This window comes from Phyllopteryx taeniolatus, chromosome 2, assembly GCF_024500385.1.
Source record: "Phyllopteryx taeniolatus isolate TA_2022b chromosome 2, UOR_Ptae_1.2, whole genome shotgun sequence".
NCBI lineage: Eukaryota > Metazoa > Chordata > Actinopteri > Syngnathiformes > Syngnathidae > Phyllopteryx > Phyllopteryx taeniolatus.
This window is the reverse complement of record NC_084503.1, coordinates 17,930,058-17,953,315: the sequence shown is the minus strand read 5'-3', so window position 1 is coordinate 17,953,315 and position 23,258 is coordinate 17,930,058. Positions and strand designations below refer to the sequence as shown.

At 39.2% G+C, this 23,258-nt stretch overlaps 1 protein-coding gene across 3 annotated transcripts in view; it reads left to right on the top strand.

The window, feature by feature from the left end:
- gpc6a (glypican 6a) overlaps positions 1-23,258 on the top strand; it is a 132,124-nt gene that overhangs the window by 104,039 nt on the left and 4,827 nt on the right. For 2 of the 3 annotated variants that reach the window (XR_009786747.1, XM_061763498.1), the window contains exons 5-9: positions 7,500-7,630; positions 9,047-9,190; positions 10,229-10,258; positions 21,470-21,600; positions 22,467-22,642. Coding sequence is in view for 2 of the 3 variants with exons in the window: in XM_061763498.1 (XP_061619482.1) it covers positions 7,500-7,630; positions 9,047-9,190; positions 10,229-10,258; positions 21,470-21,600; positions 22,467-22,642 (612 nt within the window). In the remaining variant the exon portion in view is untranslated. The remainder of the gene's footprint in view (positions 1-7,499; positions 7,631-9,046; positions 9,191-10,228; positions 10,259-21,469; positions 21,601-22,466; positions 22,643-23,258) is intronic. The other variant, XM_061763513.1, reaches the window with a different exon arrangement.

Sequence of the window (23,258 nt, the reverse complement as noted above, 5' to 3'; positions counted from 1 at the left end):
GTGTTTGGGTTTATAGCAGCATTAGCATTGTGTGTGTGTGTCTGTGTGTGCGTGTAAAACGGTCAGATGAATATAAATTTATGGGGGTGCCAGGGACAGATTGATAAAAATGTTTTTAGTAACTTACACAACTTTAAACAATTCTGTCATACTGTGTCTCGTGGCAGAAACGTTAGGAAGCCAGTTGGTCATTTTCTTCTAGGAGAAGGAATTTCAAATATATCAATTCGTCTAACGTCACCAGACGACAAAGACAGAAAGCTTTCACTATAAATTAAATGCTGCATATTAAAAAATAATTATTGGAAGTCGTGTTGTTTTTCACTTTGATACCAGTATGCAGGATAATCAATATAATTTACACTTTCTATTTTACTGGGAAAGTGAGAGCATGCTGCAGAATCTGTTGGCAGCATTTGAAATAACCATTCTTACTTAGAATGTAATCTGATTTTTTTTTTCATCCAGATATGTTGTGTTTGTAACCAATGACAAATACAACTAGTAAGAGTACATTATACCCAGAGTCCAGTCATTAAGAATAAATGGGGAGACTGAAAAAAACTATTTTTACTTTCATTGAAGCAATTTTGACTTTTGTGATTTTTTTTCACATTGTTATGTGACTTACATACATGATCACATGCTGCAGATGAATGGCATGCAAATAGCTCTCTGAAATAAGAATCCCAGTACTGTACAGTTGTCTTCAATTGTCAAAAAAGTAATTGCCATGTTAGATACAAGCAGAAAACTGACAAAGGCCCAGTACACACATCAAGACCATCGGGCTGTATTTGTCAAGATTTTGCCCCTTCCTGACCAAAAATATTTATGTGTGGGGAAAGCCGACATCTCTGCCAGCAATGACACCCACCATGAATTGTGACGTGGAACAGAATGTAGCCAATCAAAGAAGTGCCCAAACTGAGAAACATGGAAACGACCATAAACAAAATTATACATATCCTGATTGATGTCGTTTTTTTTGGATAGAAGTGGATTCACCAGATGGCAAAAAGTATTCCAGAGCAAGTCTTTTTATTGAGGACGTCACCATTCTACAATACTCCCGCCTTTGGCAACACTCAGCGCATACCCGGAAGTGAGATCACCTGTGAGCACGCAAGATTTCTGCCTCGGAAGACTTTTTTCTAGTTCTGTGGTGGAACAGAATCTTTATGTGTGGTGTTCTGTGTTGAGATTGTGGGAGCACACCACACACAATACGACCAAAACTGTTAAATGCCAGATTTTTTTTTTCATGTGCGGTGTCTGTAGCAGATTAAAAAAAATAAATACATTAAAAAGATTTTTAAAATTCTTATTTATACCAGCCCTAAACCTGAATTCACTTGCTTGTATGTGTGACATGCGTTTGCGTGTGCGCGTGCATGTGTGTGTGCGTGCGTGAGTGCACTTGTGCGTGCATGTGTGTGTGTGTGTGTGTGTTTGTGTACGTGTGTTCGGTGTGTGATACCAGACCATCCATCAACTGCCATTGTGACAAATATATCCAGCTCTGCATTGTGACGGACACATCATTATCATTTGTCTTGTCAGTCCCTTGTTAAAGTACCTCAGAGAGACATGATGAGGCATACTGCTGCTTCCCCACCCCCCCCCCCCCCCCCCCCCCCCCCCCCCCCCATTCCTCACTGCATGAGAATCAGTTCTATTTCTGACAGACAAACATCATTGTCGAGTTGTCAAGTTTTGTTTAGTGTCTGGAGTTTCCCCACACTTGGACAGCGTGGGTTCAGTTCCCACTCAGTGCCGGTGTGAATGTGAGTGCGAATGGTTGTCCGTGTCTATATGTGCCCTGCGACAGTCTGGCGACCAGTTCAGGGTGTAGTCCACCTTTCCCCCGAAGTCAGCTGGGATCGGCTCCAGCGCCGCGTGACCCTAACCAGCATAAGCGGTGTTGAAAATGGATGGATGAATTGTATACTTGTACAGTAAAGTACAACAGTGTAGTACAGCCAATAGTTCAGCCTCGTACAGATGAAAAACCAGCATTTGAGCCCATTTTTCTCACATAGCATGTCTGTGGTCAGGGTTGAGCTTTTGCCTTTTTTTTTTTTTTTTTGCCATTTTTGCATTAGTGGTTTTTTTTACGCGCCTGGCTTGTGCACCTTCCTGTAAATCGAGGAAGATGGAGTTTTCCTGAGACTTATCAATGCCATAGAAAACCGATGGAAAATATAGGACACTAAATCTGAAAAGAACTTCCGTTGCAGATATCTCGTTGCCAGTGAGACGTGTCCACCGTTCATCTTACAGGATAATTTGAAAGAGCATTGTGTTTTTGCAATTTAATCAGAATACCATGCTGATGACTGAAAGCATGTTTGGAGGTCCATCAATAGAAAAAGGGGTGTGCCTGCTGTAGTGCCCAACTCCCCATGTGCCCAACTCCCCATGTGCCACACACAGTGGGTGAGTTACTTAATGGTCCTATGCCATTGTTTGTTTGTTGGGGTTTTTTGTAATCTTTGATGTCCTATTATGCTGTTTTCAAGATAATTTGGGTTGAAAATGCACAGGATGTTGTTTTTCAAGGTATCATAGTTGGTCTTTTACGCCTTGCAGATGAGACAGCTGGACTCATTAATATTCAATATGTAAATAAGCTTTGAACTGATTGGATCAGTTTACCTTAATTTGAATATGGCGTACACACCAAACATGTATTCGCTTCTACAACCGATAGCTATATACATGTAGTACTTACCGATCTCCTTACTCACCATTCTCTAGGCCGGCTCATTTTTCAGCAGGAGTGCCCACAAATCGCAACGATCACCGTGTCCGCCTTTGTTTGAGGATGTTGAGTGACAGAGTGTATTCTCAAAACCGATTGGCTGTCGCGATGCAGCGTCATGCGAAGTTGAGTTGAGTGGGCAGGTACTTGAATATTAATTGCCGAGTCGGAGCAGTGAAGTGAATCAGAACGTGCAATATGATGTTTCACCTTCATGGAGGAGGAGACTTTCTAAACTTAGTGAGGAAGAGGAAAAGTTCATGTCCACTGGAGAATCTCAAGATCCGAATTTAACAGAGAAAGCCCACATTTTGGGTTACTCCACCCAGAGTGCGTGCCAAGAGGGTGCGTAAATGACAGGTTTGAGTTGACGGGAGACTGCACACTGCCAGAAAAGTGCGCAGCTGCATGCCTTTTCTGACTTAAGCACATGGGAGAATATGGCTCTGAGTGCACACAGCAGCGCACTTACAGCCACTGCCATCACATCACATCCCAGCCCCAACCCCACATAAATGGCTGCAACAATAAGATATCCAATCAAAGTAATGATCTTCATCCGTCTTTGAATAAGTATTTGTTAAGACTATTGCTTTTTCATGTATCATTTTGCATCTCACACATTAGTTTTTTCTAATTAGAATATAGGGTTATGTTGCCCTCTGTTTAGTCCTTTGGCACGACAGTGTAAATGATCCTCATTGATTTCATTTGCTCATTTCTTTTTAATTACATGACTTGCTTCCAAGTGTAACCTTACCTCCCCACAACCCCCTAGACCCTGAGAACTGAAGCCAATATTGTCCCCCCTTCTCAGCAGGGCTCTGGATAGCTGTGAAAATATGAGGACAGACACCCTTCCTGGAGTATCTACAAAATTCATATATGGTCACATGGTGTTATTCTATCATCATTAATATCATTTCATATATATTAATAGTCAAAACTACAACTAGAACCAAACAGAATTTGTAATACTATAAATAATACTATAACAGATAAATGAACATGCAAACTAGTTTTCAGTAAAGAAGTGTGTAACATGACAGATAACTTAGATTAGTCTTCCTCTATTTAAAGTCAGAACAGCTGTTTTCATTATCGTGACCATTTTCTGTTACTGGTTTTGGCTTTGCAGGCTCCAGCAATTGCTGCTTTTTCTGTATATATCTAACAGGGCTGTTCAAAGAATAGCATACCACTTTATTCTGACAAGAGCCGCAACAGCTGCCACGCCGCTCTTACTTAAAAAAATATATTTAGTGATTTTTAGCATTTGTTTGTTACCAACGCCATTTTTATTTACTGTGCATAGTTTCTGTGCATGTGTGCATTTGGCCTTGGTGGCTGCAGTGGAGACGGCGATGAAGTTAATCCAATCACAATTAGGAATCACTTAATCTGAGATACAAATTGCCAATAAAATTGAAATATATTAGATAATGTGAGTTTAACAGGAGTGTATTTTTGAGGTGAAAGACAAGTGATGAATGAGTGTAATTACAGAATCCTGTTTTTGGCTACTCTTACTGAATATCCGGACAAACTGTAGCAGAAAAGCTAAACGATAGAAGAAAACAGCAGTACCAGTTTAGCAGCCAGATAAGGTGGCTGGGGCATCTGATGCCTTCTGGATGCCTCCCTGGTGAGGTGTTCCGGGCACGTCCCACCGGGAGGAGAACCCCGGAACGACCCAGGACACACTGGAGAGACTACGTCCGTCGGCTGGCCTGGGAACGCCTCGGGATCCCCCCGGAAGAGCTGTATGAAGTGGCTTGGGAGAGGGAAGTTTGGGCGTCCCTGCTAAAGCTACTGCCCCCGCAACCCAACCTCAGATAAGTGGTAGAAAATGGATGGATGGATAAAAGTAAAAGCAAATGAAATGCTCATAATCCAGTAAACATACAGTATTTTTCACTCATCTGAGCCTGTCGCCGATTTTTATACTGCTTGTCTTAATTTAGGGTCACAAGTGAGCTGGGGCCTATGCAGTTGACTTAGGATACACCCTAGACTGGTTACCAGTGAATTGCAGGCAGGATTTTGGTCATTGGGCCTTAATAGAATGAATCAAAGAACTGCCTCCAATATTCCTCAACTCTCTTTGAATTCCCCTGAGACTTTTCTATCACACAGTTCGAGCAACTGCAAACATAACATAGGCGGCTAAAAGCTGCATCGGACTCAGTTTGGTCCCCTGCACTGACTTCCAGCCAACTCCTGATGGAAATCAAACCCACCATCACGTTCGATTTCAGATTGCAGGGTAAACAAACAAGAGTTCTCTTTAAAGATGTAGCTACTAAGAGACAGAGGAGGGGATCCTATCATGACTCTCATTCCTCTGTTCAACATAAAGCCGTTCCAAAAGCATTACTGTACTTCAAAATCCATCCAGGCTGTGTCATATGCATTTGATTCTAAAGAATAGAATAATCTCACAAATTCATGTACAGTACTGTAGTTGAGACAGCATATCCTCAAACATAAGTCAAACACAATCCGTTCCATGTTGCTGGTCGGATGTTTAAATATTTCCTTTTGAAATTAATTATATTCGGAATAATTTCTTCCAGAGTAAAAAATGTTGGAATCATTAAACCTTCATTAACTATACAGGCAATTCTCAGATTATTAACTGTCATGAAAGTACAAGCAGATTGAAATTACATTATATTAATATTATTATATTTATTGTATTATACACAACATATACAGTCCAAAACTATTGCTTTTCTTTATAAACTTTGATTTAAGACGAACTAAGATGATTACATCATCAAAATCATATAATGTACATATAAACATATAGTTATGAAAATAATCATGATGCAAGCCAACACCTTAGTGACGCATTAAGAGGCTATTAACAATCACTTCTGACGTTCATGGCATTTTGCAGTATGTCAAATATTGCTTTCATCCCCTCTTTAAACACAATCAATTGTTCACCATTCCTCTGTATGAACGTATTAATAACATGTTTCATAGAAAATGAGGCGTGGTATTCAGGTGGGTAAATTTTTTGTTTGGATATTGATTGAAATCACAAAACATTATTTGGAATGTTGTTGGGAAGAATGGATGGTTCACTGAGAATGTTTCCTGTGCAATGTACAAATACTGCATGTTGTTGATTGGATCATATACCAAGTGATTTTTATGTAAAATCAGTGTTGGCGTTATGAGGGGGGATGCGTGTGTTAGCCCCCACAAATGATTTACTGTAATTCTTGCAGATTGATTTCCGCATATACTGGATTTTTCAGATCAGTTTTGAATTGATTGCACCATAAATGCCTCTAAAAAATTTTGAAAAGAGTTCCTATGGATGATAAAGGCGTTTCTGTAGGTGGCATTGTGTGAGAGACATGGACTTTGGCGGGCACACCGCTGGCTGTCATAACAAACTGCGATCAATTGTCACCGTAATCTTTGTGGACGTCTGTTTTTATGCCCACTTACACCTCTGAAAATATTAAAACAATCAATCTGATATTTGAGATTTTATGGACATGTTGAGCTTTTTCTCTATCGTGAGAGAGGACAATGCTCTAATGTCCATGAAATCCAAAATATTGAGCCAATTGTTGTGAAGTTGCCATGAGTAGAGATGTCCACATTAATTTTGGTGATGATTGGTAACAGTTTTGGGATATTAAGCCATGTATATGATTGGTTCATGAGGCTTGCAAGGATGTGGCACTCGCCCATCGTGTTTGTATCATTTTTATCGATGACACACTAATAAATTAGCGATTTTTCAGCATATTAAATTAGCGATTGAACATAATTTTGGGGTGCTAGCTGTTCTTCATATGAAAGTGCAACGATATAGGACAGCAATACAAGGTATAATACCAATGTGAAAAAAGCAGTGTTTGGAAACTCAAGCAAGCTGTCATTTGTATTTATTACCTAAAAAGTTGTCATTTTGGAGGTGAGGAGATTCCCCCCACCAGCTACGATATAGAAAATATGAGTTAATACTACTGCTTTATAGTATAGTGAATTATTCTTTTCATACTAGCTGCAGTATGTAGTGAATTGGGTCTCCACTTCTGCCACTGAGGTCACACCAAGCCATGGGGCTCATGTCGAAGTTGGCGATGAAAAAGGGGTGTTCCAAAGGCAATTAGTTATTTATCAATTCCTCCAAAATGGACTGATATTATTGGAAATGACTGACAGCTTCATTTTATTGAGGGGAAAAAAATAGATAAAATGTGCGTGTGTGTGTGTGTGTGTGTCTCTGTGTGTGTGCATGTGTGAGTGTGTGTGTGTATGTGTGAGTGTGTGTGTGCGTGCATGTATGGCCGCCATGACATACCTGTTTTTTAAGGGTTAATGTTGTGTGTGACTGTGTGCGTGTGCCCGCCTTGGCATGATATAATGTAAAAAAATAAATTTACAAAAAAGTACCGTAAATAGACACTCATTGTACCTACTGTATCTACAAATAGTTTTCTTAAATTTACTGTATGTGTGTCTGAGATGAAGGCACAGAAAGGTATCGTTTTGGTTTTTTGGCACTTGCCAGCCTTAGAGAGTACATCTGCCTTTATTTGCTTAATTGGAATGATGTCATAAAGGTTTGCTGGGGCAGGAACATCCCATGGGTTTTGCATTGTCAATTTTACTGCTTCAACGTCCAAAGACTATGGGCTGACGTTTGTCGTGGATAGACAAATGTTTTATGTGTCTTTAATTTACAAGTTTTTTTGTGTTTTGACAGATGCCATGTTGCTGGTGGCTGAGAGGCTGCAGGGACCTTTTCACATTGAAGCAGTCATTGAGCCAATTGACCTCAAGATCTCTGAGGCCATCATGACCATGCAGGACAACAACAAGATACTGTCAGCAAAGGTAAATTTCTGGATTTTTTTTTGCTTAACTTGTATGAAATACAAAATGTGTTTTCCACAGTTCATTTCATTAAAAAAAAAAAAAAAAATCTAAAAGTACCTAATTCTCATAATGCAAGTAAAACACTGCTTTACTTTATCTTGGAATGGTAAAATAGTGGATGATTTGAACATGGGACAGACAATACATAATACATAAAAAAAATAAAAATAATTTTCTATCAGCTGATTTATTTTTAGATGAGAGAAATAGCACAAATGCCTTCAAGATTCACTTTTAAATGAGATGACATCTATTTAACCTGCAAATATAGAAGCTAATTTATTCTTAAACCTCTTTCGGGTTCAAATTGCTCATCCATCTTTGGAATAGAAAAATTCAAAGCTGCAAATAAAAATCTTATCAAAAGGCCAGTTTCATTTCAACTTTTACTCTCTGGTGTATTTAAGCCCATCTCCCAGAGATTCACACAGGTCAGTATGAATAAGAGGTCCCATTCTTCCCCATATCACAGTGGCTGCAATTTATAACTTCAGCCATTGTCTATGCACCTGAGGCTCCCTTCCCGAAAGGTTGTGCTTGGCTAAAAGATTGAACTGAGATTACGATCTCTCAGAAATTCACATTGCATTGTTCCTTCATTCCAGTGGCACTGACCTGTGTAAAATCACTTTGTCAGTGTGATGCACAGGATATAAGAAATTGTAATCATGAAGAAGGATTGATAAATATTAGACAAAAGAGAGCCCTTGTCATAACAGCCCTGTGGCTCCAGAAGACATTGAATTGGGGGCCAGCAGAGAGGCCACAAAGGCTGATGGGTTTTGCTATTTGAATTTGTTTGTTCGGATCTGAACGCCCCGCAGAGGCTATGTTGTCAACAGTTATCAAACAATCTAGTCTCACAATGCACCATGACAAATTCAGACTGATTGATGGCTGGTTCAAGTATTTATTGTTTTCCACTTCTTCTTCCTCTCCACTGTACTTTTGGCTATACTTTTGCATTGCTCTAAAACCTACTCTCCAGTCCCTGTCCAATAGTTGTTCATTCAGAGCAGTTTTCTTCCCAAAAGGTGAAGTCATGGATGCCTCATTTTCACCAAGCAGAGCAGTATGGTATAATGAGCAATATTTTCCTATTATCATTTGAGCATGACTCTCGTATAATGTTACACTATTGACACAGCATATAACACAATTATCTCTCTCCCTCAGAGGTGTAAATGCAAGGTAGAGTTCATCAATATAAACCATACTGTACCAAACAACCACTGTGGACAAATCCTTTTCAAGTCTTCATATTCACATTGGCTTCCTGCTGTAATAAGTGAATTTATTATTATCAGTGTCTTTTGGACTTGATTTGGATTTATGTAGTTATATCTCCTCAGTTATTGTGTTTTCTCTTTTTAGTTTTTTCAAAGTTGTGGTCCACCAAAACCTTCAGGCATAGGTAGGTCTGCACGTGGCATTTCGGATGTGTTTAGTGCTCGTTTCAGACCTTATACTCCTGACGAAAAGCCAACCACAGCCATAGAGACAAGCCTGGATCGACTGGTATGTATTAGGACAAGATAATTATACTTAAATTCTAATTAAAGACTTTTTATTGTAATGATGTAGAACTGACCTACATCACACTGATAGGTTTTTCTCATGTGCATGTGCATTGTCCATTTCTGAATCACAAAAAAAAATAAAAATAAAAAGATAAATCTGCAGTGGTTGTACTGTAAACTGCAACTACGGTAACTTGTTGCAGTATCACTCATCTGACAATATCTGAGGGTGCTTATAATTGGAAGCAGGGAGAAAATATATGAAAATGGTCTTGTATGTTTTTAGACTAAAGTTTGCATTCATGAAGCAATTTTTTCTGAGGCCTTTGGTAAGCCTCTCCACCACATATAGTAAATTTTGCTAAATAATTTTCCTTTTCAACCAAATGACATAGCCATTTTGCGTAAATATAAATGTATGCTAGACAGGGTGGCGGCACGGTGGCCGACTGGTTAGAGCGTCAGCCTCACAGTTCTGAGGTGCGGGGTTCAATCCCCGTCCCCGCCTGTGTGGAGTTTGCATGTTCTCCCCGTGCCTGCGTGGGTTTTCTCCGGGCACTCCGGTTTCCTCCCACATCCCAAAAACATGCATTCATTGGAGACTCTAAATTGCCCGTAGGCATGACTGTGAGTGTGAATGGTTGTTAGTTTCTATGTGCCCTGCGATTGGCTGGCAACCAGTTCAGGGTGTACCCCGCCTTCTGCCCGATGACAGCTGGGATAGGCTCCAGCACGCCCGCGACCCTAGTGAGGAGAAGCGGCTCAGAAAATGGATGGATGGATGCTAGACAGGGTGCTCAGATGTTTATTTCTCTCCCTTAATGCAAAAAAAGAGCATTAATCAAATCTGATGGCAGTAGATCTGATAATTACTACACAGTTGAGTTGAGGTTGTTCTATTGATTTATTAAGTAGCTCCATTTATCATTTAACGTTAAGGTCCACAAACTTGAGTATCTATTTCCATTATTGTCTCTTCAACCTGTGTCCAATTAAATCTTTGTCTTCTTCATTTTTCTGCTCCTTCTTCACCTAGAGGGGTGTCTGGATGACAATGCAACACAGTGTAAGACTTCCATTCTTCTTACCTTCCTGTTTTACCTTATTTGTGCACCCACATTGGGTCAGTTATGGAAAACATGCTGGGCTTGGGACAGATCACAGAGCATACCTTCCTCCGTCAACCTGCACTCACACTGCCAGCTCTTCATCATACAACACGTAACACTGCAATCATACTTTGTGGCCTATTTTGAGTTTGTTTCTATTATGCAAAGGGACTATCATTTATAACTGGCAAGACATGATGAAATATAACAAAGCTCATGCCGGTGAATGAGAAATCATGGTAGGCCTCTTCCAAGCATGCTGAGGACAGCAAAGTGTATCATGTGAATCCAGATGAGAGCGCTCATACTAGGCAAATGAATCAGACTTAAGTGTCAAGCATGCTGAGGCCCTGTATGAATTGTTGAGTGTGAGTCTATTGCGCTCAAGACTACTCTATCAGAGACCAAGACTTGCCCAAGACCAAAATTGACCGAGACCAAGACAAGTCTTTTGGGAGTCGAGACCGAGTCAAGACCAAGACCGAGACAAGCTGAGACTGTGACGAGGGCATTCTCTCTTTCATTTAAATTTTCTTTTAAATACATTTAACAGACAAAAACACAATGTTTGCAATTCTTTCAAAGACACAACCAGCAAAAATATAAAATATTTAAAATTGAAGATTTAAAGAAGAGCTTGGTTGGACTTATGAAACCAGAGACTGCAGCATTTCGTGACCTTAACGTGCACGGTGGGGTCTCATTCGGTACAAAGAGTGAAAGAAAATAGCCAATTCAGTCTGACTGGAATAAATTGGAGTCTTATAAGTATTATAAAGTACATGTCTGTTAAAATTAAGATAATTTACGGTGGAATTAAAGCCTCTTCCAGAAATATTAATCTCAGAAAAACACATTTAGATTTACTCGTGTCATTTACAGCTAACGTTAGCTTAACTGTGGTTGTGTTCTTTCGAGATGCCGGCTTAAAGTTCGACGTTGTCCCCGGTTAAGACTGCAGAATTTGCACACCGCAGTGTTTTCTTTCGAATGTTGTTTTACATATGAAGTCATTGCCAACTTAAATTTCCGTTGAGTTAGTGGAAATGTTGTGCTGAGTAACAATGCCACAAAGGGTGCAGTCATTACGGGGTGGTGGGGGGTTTAGTAACACATCAATTGAAGGTGTTTGTTGTTTTACCAAATTCTTCTCATTATCACATTAATGAAGTTGAAGAATCAGATCAGTGCTGCTCTTGACTGGTCTCCACAGAAAATCCTGAGTCTGGCCAGTCCGGGACCAAGACAAGACCAAGACCTTTGGGACTCAAGTTCGAGACAATGCCAAGACCTTCAAAATGTGGTCTTGAGATCGGTCTCAAGTGCACCATAGGTCACCTATCATGTGGCCTATAATCCACATAATATTGAGTATCTTAAGTTTGACACGGTATTCAGTACGTCTTAGCTTTCATTACTATTTTTAAATGCTACCACATTTACAGTTTTGGATTTGAGAATGAAGAAAATCATTTAAGATTTGATCAAAAAATTTTGAGTGTTCCGAAACTTGGGATGTCCTGTTGACTATGAACCTCTGATTTTGGTGGTGATAGAAGAGTGGTTAGCACTGCTGCCTGACAGTAAGTAGTCACCCCACTGTGAGGCCTTTCTGTGTGGGGTTTGCACATTATCCTAATGCTTGCATGGGCTTTTCTGCCCGGTGCTCTTTCTCCCCCCCAACAAAACCCATGTCCATGAAAGTTAGTCTATCCAGAACCCTTGACCAAGGTTCTGACAAAAGGTCAGAATTTGATCTCTGAATACAGTACCACACAATTGTAGCCACCCATTCCTCAGGGATGGGATAATTGCAGAGGTCAAATTTCATCGCACATTGTTCATGTGTCAAATAAAATACCATTAGTGTATCTTTAAAGTTAGAGCACAGCACTCCAGAGTTGGCTGTCAGACAGTGGCTCTCAGAGGGGAGCAACCGGCACAGGAAATTGAGATTATCCCACCTCCTATATTCAGTAGAAGTGTGGGAGTGAATTAGGTCAGCCACATACAGTATAGGTAGGTCCATGAATATGTAGATTGATGGAGGTCAGCGTGACAATTTGGAATTAGATCATGTTAGTAACTTGGGTGAAGTGAACTTTTTAACCTTGCATATGATCTCAGTTTCAGGCAGTTTAAATAATTATATTTGATTTTGGAGTGTGTCTTACTTGAAATCTCAGATGTTCATGTTGATAGAATTTAGCTGAATGAAATTGCTGCTCCACGTTTGCTTTTGATTTAGAAAAGATCACATTATATTTGGAATAGACCCATTCCTATAGGAGCAGTGTAGAATTTAGGATGGCTTAATGGAAGAAATGGAATACAATATCCATCATCATGTTCTCAGTAGTCTATAATCTCCTTAAGATATCAATCATTATGTTGTCATTTAGTTCGCTCGTGCAACAGAGACAAGCTGTTGGAGCCCATTCAGTGAGTAAACCTCTTTCCCCAATGCCCGAAGAGACAAAGTACTGTGCATTTAGCTTCTTCTCAAGTGTTTCCGCCAACATGCGGGCCATGGATATCAGTCCAATGCGGCACTTGACCGCATGTTTACATAGTTTCCCTGGAGGGAAATTAAATTCTGAGTCTAATATACAGTGTCCGTTGCATGCATTACACAAAGAACTAGACCATACATTTGACACGTCTGACAGTGCTTTGGACGCAAACGAGCATCCTTCAAACAGACAGACTAAACTTCTGTTTTTTTTTTCTCCTACAACGAGATTTGAATTTTTGGCTCTGCGAAGTGAGTCACTGGAGGCCCATTAATGATTGAAGTCAATATCGTACTAAGAGGACAAAGAAGAAAAAAAATATCCGATAAGCTTTTACGAAATTCTTTTGCAGGGAACAGGGTGCATTCTTAACTTTATTAAGTGAGAACAGAAATGGTAAGAGTAATGTCTTTGAGAAATTATTGCTGCTCAATGGAAGTGTAGACAGAACTGACAATTACTGAATGACCAATGGCAACATAGCCAAATTGCTTAAAACCATTAGCTGTGCCTTAGATGGATTGAGCTTCAGTCCTAATTAAACTCATAGAATGCCTGCAGATCAGTTTTTCCATTTAAGAGTCCCAAACTAGGTGCAGATTGGGGGGCAAAAAGAGAGTAAGTGTTAAGACCAAAATGTCACTGATTTGCTAATTAAGTATACTGTTCTTACAGTACTGTGCATGCTGACCAGTATTGAAGTCGAGATAACATGCAGTGTGAGTGTGTTGTTGGGGTTACGAAACATGACAATGTGCTGAGGGAGAAGTGAAAAAACACCTAGTGGCATCTTGGCTGCGATATCAGGAAGTATGTGAGCTCGTTGTAGATGAAAGAAAAAAAAGAATGTTAATCATATTTAATACAAGAAAGAAGAAAAAATATTTTGGTTGCCAAATCCCTTCTTAATCATTCATGTAAAAAATGTAATTTTAACAAGTTGATGTATTCTGGCTGCATGTCTCTAAAAGCCATTTTAACAAGAGGGTATTTCTTCTAATTCCAACAGTTAAGGTCGGGCATTTTTACATTTTATGTCCACTTTAGAGGAGTTTTTATGTTCGTCCTTCATTTCTTTACACAGTTGCTTAAATTAACTGCCTGCCCTTCCCATTAAACTCATTTCCAATAGATTTCCAAATGAATTAGCATTGCAATCTTCAACTGACAGAAAGAAACTGGGGCAAAAAAAAGTGTTGAGCTTTGTCTGCATTGTCTACCTCAACTGATTCACACCCACGCAGTTGAATGAAGACAAAATACTACATAGGTGTGTAGACACCAATTATAGAGAAACCGCTTCTTCATTGTCGGGCACAGCAGGATTTGTCAAAGTCTCAAGCCATTGAGTTTGTTGTATAGTTTTGAAATTCACTCTACTTTGTTTGCTTGCGTGTATGAAGACAGAGGCTGATGCTATTCAGTCATATTTATAGTCTTGTGCCATAGGAGCCAAGCATGTTTTTATGTTGACAGAATCATAACATTCTGACTGAGTTAGCACAAAAAACTGCGTAATAGATTTTCTGTCTCATCTGCTCAAGCGTAATGGCATTCGTTCACACCCACTGTTATCATTTTTGTGTTGTCATCTCTGTGTGGCTTCTGTCTCAGCTTTCATAAACCTCACTGAGACAAACTAACTTAAAATGTTAGGAAAAAGGAAGCACTATTTTGTAGACAACATAGGCTGCTGCAGTTGTTTTTCTCTCCTCTTCCACATCTATACAGCTCTTCTTATGCATAGAGATGCTACATAATAAAAGTTTAAATAATAAGTCTTAGACTCGTGGAGTCTAAAATCTTTTGCTGACAATAGATACTTAACATTATGTCTGACAGAAAAATATGTACCAAACAGATTGAGGCGTAGGGTTAAGTCTATTTTAAACAATCATTTTAGTGGGCTATACTGAGAAATTAAGTAAGTCTGCACTTTCTGTCAGAAATAAATGGGCAATACTGCTTTTTATGCTCCCAAAAATACTGAATACTGATTTTAAAAAATACAGGCAACTAGGTTGATGAGACTTTTTTTTATGACCAACTAGAGTTGAGTACAGCACACATTCATAAATTGTACCATATAGTAAATACTCCTCTTTGCATCTTGGAGAGATATAGCAGCTGACATTCAATCTTCCTATGACATTACAACTTTCCAACTAAATGGGGAGCAATTTAAAATTTGGGCCCTTTGGACCCAAACAGGTGATCCATCAAACATGTTTGCCTTAGCCCTGAGGAGCTTGTCTGCCAGGATGCCACTGCCTGTTCATCATCCAGCTGTTGGCTCACAGTTGCCCTGTAACAAAGTACGCATCCAACCATCCAACCTGGCAAAGAAGGTGACAACTTCACTTTGCCAGAGTAAAGGCTTTTCCTCATCGGCATGGGTCAGCAGGCAAGTTGAAATAAGCGACACTGTGACTAAGGAAATCCGATTTAGAAAACTATTACTACTATGCACTAAATTACTCTAATTCTTTGTGTACAAAGCTAACCCAGTAATGCCATGAGATTAACAATGCACTCAGGGTTTTCAGTTCCTCTCACTTTCATGTTCTTTGTGATGTTCCAAGTACAATTTAATTACTTTTATGTATTTAACATTGCTCTAACATGACTCTGTGGGCAGAACAACTCTCCTCTGATTTGGCGTTTCTGTTGTTGGCCACATGGTCTTCAAATGAAATACCTTTCATTATCCTGCAGCCCAACCTTGTATAATATACATTGAGTTAAATAGATTCTCCAGTTACTTGCTGCTTGTTTTTCAATTTTTGCCATTTCTCCTCCAAACGTGATGTGCATTATGGCATCCAAACAGTTCGGTTTTTGTCAAGTCTTGTGTACCCAAATATACACTGTAATACAGTACTCCCACCATTGTAATGTTGTTCCCATCCCTATAGTATTAGTGATTAACTGCCACTGTAAAAATGTTTGCATTTGTGGCTAATTTAAGCGGCACGGTGAACGACTGGTTAGCACATCTGCCTCACAGTTCTGAGGACCGGGGTTCAAATCCGGCCCCGCCTGTATGGAGTTTGCATGTTCTCAACATGCCTGTGTGGGTTTTCTCTGGGCTTTCTCCTCCCACATCCCCAAAGCAAGTGTGGTAGGTTGATTGAAGACTCTAACCCCTAGGTGTGAATGTGAGTGCAAATGGTTACTTGTTTATACGTGCCCTGCGATTGGCTGGCGACCGGTTAAGGGTGTAGCCCGCATCTCGCCCAATGGTAGCTGGGATATGCTCCAGTATACCCGCAACCCTAGTGAGGAGAAGCGGTACAGAAAATGGATGGATGGATGTTTTAGTTTTTGTCTATTTAGAGCTGACTAAGTATTTTGTTAGCTTATCTAATATACTGTAACACGGTCTTTATTATATTTATAGAGAAAACCTTAACCAACTTATTTCTCAAGTTGCTTTGAAAGTTTACCTGACAGGGAGCCATCTGTTTGTGAAATCCTTTCCCCGAATGGAATTTTTACCCTTGGGATAAGACATGAAACCAGTCGGGTTTGAAACATCCATCTGTGTTTATATTTGTCAGGTCATGGTTTGTTTAGCGTGAATATGCTGTGCTAAAACATCTTTCCCCACTGAGGATCTTCCCAGTTTGCACATTTTCAATTACAATAATAATAAGAAGAAGAAGAAGAAGGGGAAGAAGATAAACAAAAAGAAAAATTGTTTCTGCTTACTACACAAGATGTACAGTGCTGTGAAAAAGTATTTGCCCCCTTCTCATATATATATATATATTATTTATTTTTTTTATATTTTTTTTGCTGTTTCCCATTGTTTAAGATCATCAAACAAATGTAAATATATCACAAAGATAAACCAAGTAAACATAAAATGCAGGTTTGAATACAGATTCTTTCATTCAGCTCTGAAGGAGAGCAGGGTTCCAATTGTGGACATTCTATAAGATCATCATTTAGGAGTATCAGTGCCATTTCCTAGCTTCAGTAAATCGATGCAGGTCTCATCACTACTCAGTTCTACATCTCTTTCCCCCCACAGAGCACACAAAAGGGAGGATGCATCTCTGCATGTCTTTAATGTGTCAGTGTCTAGCAACTCAAATTCAATCTTGTAAAGACAGAACATTTGTTTCTCCTTGGGAAATACTACCTCTCAAGCAACAACACATTACTACTTTTCCCTTTGCAATAAAGCAAAAGAAGAAAATACAATTCCAGCAAGCCTCATGACAACCAATTTTGCCAAAATTTCTGTAAAAACGGTCTCTTTCCGGTTTTTGACATAAAACAGTCTGGTAATGAAGTATTCCTTATAAGAAAAGGTGCATAGCTTTTGTTCCTTTTGACCCATTGCAATCACAACTGCCAAGGGACACAAATATTTTATCCTGAACTCTCTCTGATATTATTGCTGAGAGTCCATCTTCTAAACATATTTAATATGTTCAATGTTGTGGTCAGCGTGTGGTGCACCTTTGGGTTCTTAGATATTTCTCTCTGCAGATATTACCTTGACCCCTGCTTCTATCATGTCATAGAATGAAACTCACCCCAAAGCGTAAGCAGCAACAACTCCACTGTGATTTTCAGTAATCTATCTGATATTATATCCATTGTGATATACTATATATACTATATATACACACACACACTATATATACTATAATAAGTATTTAACACGTCACCAATTTCACCAGATGTTGAGAACAACTCAAGTAATCCATACATACAAATAAAATAAAACAAATAAGCTCAGAAATTAAGTTGTGTGTAATAATGTCAATTGACACAGGGAAAAACTATTGAACACACAAAGGTATTTATTTAATACTTTGTACAAAAGCCTTTGTTTGCAATGTCAGGTTCAAGACGCCTCTTGTATGGAGAAACTAGTTGCATGCATTGCTCTGGTGTGATTCTGGCCCATTCCTCCGCACAAGCAGTCTTCAAATATAGAAGGTTCCGTGGGATTCTTATACAGACCTTGAATTTCAGTTCGTGCCATAGATTTTCGATTGGATTCAAGTCAGGTGATTTTCTGGGCCATTCTAGCAGCTTTATTTTTTTCCTTGAAACCTATTGAGAGTTTCCTTGGTAGTATTTTTTGGATCATTATCCTTCTGAAATGTCCACCCTCGTTTCCATCATCCTCATAGATGGCAGCAGATTTTTGTCAAGAATGTCTTGGTACATTTGCCCATTCATCGTTTACCAGTACCATGTGCTGAAAAGCAGACCAACACCATCATGTTCCCACCTCCGAACTTCACTGTTGGTATGGTGTTTTTAGGGTGATGTGCAGTGCCATTTCTCCTCCAAACATGGTGTGCATTATGGCATCCAAACAGTTCATTTTTGCTCTCATCCGACCAGACTATATTCTCCCAGTATTTAACTGGCTTGTCCAAATGTTGTTCAGTAAACTTTAAACGAGCTTTGCTCACTGGAACATTCAGAAGCTTAGATATACACCAGTAACCAATGCCATCGTTATGTTTCACAACAATTACTTTGCGATGGTCTTGAGACAGCTCTCTACGCTTACCCATCATGAGATGTGTCTTGACTCATACCTTGGCAATGAGACCTTTTTGTCGGCCGTCAATTAGGACTGAGCCAGCTGATATTCATTTGTACTGACAAGGGGCTGGATTGCTGTTTGATTATTGATCAATTTTAGGTGTTGTATTGGCTTTCCATGCCTTTTTGCACATCCCTTTCTTCATGTTCAATACTTTTTCCCTGTGTCATTTCACATTTTTACACACAACTTAATTTCTGATCTTATTTGCTCTACTTTCTTTATATGTATGGGTTACTTGGTTTGTTACCAACATCTGGTGAAATTTTCAGGTCGATAGCACCCTTGGAAGTATATTTAGTGAGAAAAATGGTGACGTGTTAAATACTTATTACAGCCGCTGTGTGTGTGTGTGTGTGTGTGTGTGTGTTTGTGTGTATACACTGTATTTTCTCTTCATACATGTATATATATTATGAGGAAGAAGATAAGAATAACGTCCTTATATGCATGACATTCATGCATATTCACAATATTTGACCTTTCCTTTTAACTCATCACAGAATAAAGAACACTACAAACACACAACTATTGGGACACACTGGAGCAGGGCTCTACTTTAGTGCCCTGGGACCAATTCAGAGAAAAAAATCTGCATCATTCTTCTCAATCTTTTTCTGGAAACCTTGTTTAGTTTATTTTTACTCCTGCAGCACAGAGGGATTAAAACATTCATATTTTCATCTGTAGCTAATCTGGCAGCAGAAGTCAATTTTCTAGTGGGAAACCATGTATATCAAAGTCAATTCACGCTTATATAATACATATATTATGTGGATGCTCTGACTGTTAGGACTCCACATGACATTATGCAGTTCATGAAAAATAATTTTCAGATACATCGATGCCAAGGATTTAATTTTTTTTTTTTAAATGCCTTCTCTGAGTCATTCATTTGAATGTGATTAGCTCAAGTAAAAGAGTCATGCATTTCCTGCTCTGATCAATACTGTGGCTGGGTGCTGAGGTCATGACCTGTGGTGGAAAACCAGACTTACATTACAACACGTCACATTAAAATAGTAAAGTCTGGCGGGCCATGTCAAATTTCAAACGGGCTGCTAGTTTAATAGGCCTGGTTTATTATGTCGGATGCCGTTTGAGAAGACAATTAAATATATTGTAGTGTCGAGGAACTTGACGCCAGAATCCCCAGCATGACAAGTGGCTTTGTGAAAATAGTTGACTTATTGATAGACTTTATTGTTGATGTTACATGTTAATTCTTCCCTAGCAGTATAGTAGTAGTAGTCGAAGACATTGTATGTGTTCATCCACCCTGTTTATTTTAATATTGTTCACTTCATTGTTAACTGTTGGTTTATTTATTCAAGCACCTTGAGTTTCGTCTTGATTAATAACCTGTCTCGTTGTCACTCACTTGTGCAGTTTCGTGGGTAATGCATGTTATTGCCTTTTGAAGTAAAGAACAAGTGCTTCTAGGTCGCCTGCATGACGCTTGCCATAGTTCGCATAAAACTCAACCTGCCAAATTGGCTAGTGGGAGAGGCAATGTTACCAGTCACTGCTCATTGGCAAGTGTTAACGCAAAGCCCTGTTTGTAATGTACAGACAAAACACTTGTTTTCAGGATTTGACATTGATGATTCACTATCACATAGAAGTTAGTTCTGCAACCACAATCTGTTGTTACAATAATAACATTTTTTAACGTTATAAGTCAGAGTATTATTGTTTGGAAAGACAGAGGCTATGATACATCTCTTGTACTGGATCTTATTCGACTGTTATAGGTTCTGAGATTGGTGAGCTGTTGAACTTGTGTTCTCTTGTATCATGATATCCCACACAATGGTAACAACTTCTGTTCATGAAGAGTAACCATGTTTTCTCTCCTGTTTGAGTTTTACCCACTCAAACTTCATGCTGAGTCCAGATGGAATCAGTCACGGGTGACCACTTGTTCCAAATATTCAAGCCGAAACCCCATGTCTCTCTTGAATGAATCAAAGACAAACACAATATGGATACAAATGGACGAGACTTGGGAAGAAAATGAAATGTAAACTCTCTTGATGGCATACGTAAAATAAGTGGTGCAAGTACATACAGTTCCTGCCACTGGAATGTTACTATTTTGTCAGTATCTTTCTACATTGATGACAGATGTTAACTGTTGGATTTTGTTGTGTTGCGTCGTATTAGCATATTGCTTTAGTTAGTTAGTTAGTTAGTTAGTTATTCGTTTCACAGCGTAACAAACTTATTTACTCAGTGACACTTCCACTGTTGCCAAATTTGCACCTTTCCAGACCTCTTTGGGACTTAAATTGTCAAAGGCAAATAGTGACAAGATTGCCGACTTTTCCTGGACAAAGTAACGTAACTTACTCAGTTACGCACATGATAAACAGTAGGGGGTTGCCAGAAGCCCATTCCCAGTCACAAAGCACGATGGCAGTCATCTCTCAAGAGCAAGATCCCAGATATAAGCAGCGAGAGGGAGATTCCGCTGCAGGGTCTCCACGCTCTCCCTTAGCAATAAGGTGAGATGCACGGTCATCCGGGAGGTACTCACAGTAGACCCGCTGCTCCTCCGCATCGAGGATACAAGACCATACAGTATGTCTCCCGGCAGGCCTGGGAACCCCTGAAGATAGCCCCGGCAAAGCTGGACAACGGATACGCGAAAGAAAATAAATGGATGTATGAACAACCATTCACACTCACCGAATGAGCAATTTCACGTCTTCAGTTAATCCACATTTATGGGATCTGAAAGGAATTTGGAGAACCCTGAGTAAACCAATGCAAGCCATGAGAGCACATACAATACAAAGCAAAGCAAGGCCTGAGTCGCTGTTTAAAGCCCAAATTTTTTGGAATGATACTTTCAAGAACTGATTTGTATTGGATGTCATTAGATTGTACAGCTGCACCTAAGTAGCCTGTGAATGTTGTTGTTGTTGTACAATACAGCAAATTCAACAACCTGCATCCACCATTTTCTGCGACTCCTGTTTCCCACAAACACTTCAGTTTGAGGCTTAAGCTTTCAACAAGTGAACTAAAAATCATGCTAATGTCTTTCTGTGCTCTGTTTTGCCCTGCGGCAGGTGACTGACATCAAAGAGAAATTGAAAGTGTCCAAAAGGTTCTGGTCCAATCTACCTGATGATATCTGTGCCGATGGAAAATTGACAGAGTCTGACGAGGAGCAGTGTTGGAATAGCCACACCAAAGCCAGGTGAGGACTTTTGGGACTCTTCATAACCACAGCGAAGTGGGCCAGCTGTCTGGTTAACGTACTTTGCGAGGGATTAAAGTAACAATACTGTGTTACTACAGTAGATCAAGTCTCACTCGGAAACTACTGTGGTTAGTGATTATATGGCAAACTGCTATAAGCACCAAGATTCTAATACCCAAAGGAGTGTGGACTTCAGTTACTACCACTGCAGTGTAGAGATCACTGAGTTGTACAGAACGTTAGACTGGCTTGCTTCTTTTGACAGCAAACCAGAGAGACAGGCTGTATAATTTTACTACATGATCCCCCTTGCCCCTTGCAAATAACAAAATCACAGATGGTGCAATAAAAGATGTTAATTCTCCTGCTTGTTTTTCAACACTACTCTAAATCTGGAAGGGGAATCAATTGCTTTGCCTCAGTAAACGTCATTAACTGCCAAGACTTGAGAGAACAGTGCATAATGAAATTATTTCCATATAATATCATCACTGACAAGGTGTATTTTACATTATTTCTTAAATGCAAAACTGTACATGTACAATAAATAAAATTGTCAGAATGGTAACTACTGCTGAGCATTTTATATTGTTCCCTTGCCACTTGAAATGCGTGACTTCACTGAACCAAGATATAGAATAGATATTTGTTTTTATTTTATTAATCTAATTGTACACACTGGCTAAAAAAAAATACTTTACATAAGATAAAAAAAACAGTATTGATGCACAGTTTATCCTTTTTTTATTAAAATCGTTTTTTCTTAAATAAACGGCAAGTAATTTTTTTGAAAACCTGAACAGCTGAAGACAGTTGTTGTCACAGCCACTAAAATGAGTGTCGTTGTGTACTATTCTATCCAGATATTTCCCAGAGGTGGTGAAAGCAGGACTAACCAACCAGGTGAACAACCCAGAAGTGAACTTGGACATCACCAGACCAGACACATTCATTCGACAACAAATAATGGCTCTGCGTGTGATGACCAATAAGCTGAAAAATGCATACAATGGAAATGATATCTTCTTCCAAGACTCAAGTAAGTTTTGCTATGATTATGTAGATGTGTTTTTTTATATTGATGAGTTAAAAGGAGGTATAAAATATACAGTACTCTTGGTTTATGCTCATTCTGAGATTAATACTATGCACAATGCGCATACTGTATACACATTACGTGCAAACACATGCCCAAATAACTATCCCAGAAGGAATATCAACCATCACCTTCAAAGAAAGATTTCAGCTATAGCAATGAGGCAAGAATGGCATTATTTGGTTAACAGATAGCCGTTGTCATGGTGACACGGATAATGTACATTATCTAAAGTTTGTTAAGAGAAACTTGGTAAACTAAGAGAAGATACATGATGAATCGGTTGTCAACAGGAATAACAAAAAACTACAAACAAGGAGTATTGTTAGTCACATGATTTGAGCATTTAATCTGAAGCAATCCCAACACAGATACAGTGTGAATCTAACAATCCTCTGTGAATCCTTCTTCATAGGATCAGTTTTTGTATCCGTCTTTTGTTCCTTTCTTCCTTGTTTAAACCTCAGACACATTTTTTTTTTTTTTTGTAGTGGTTCTAAATGTCCCCAAGCATACAGCCAAAATGAGATGGCCCCTTAAAAAAACGATCACAAGTGGG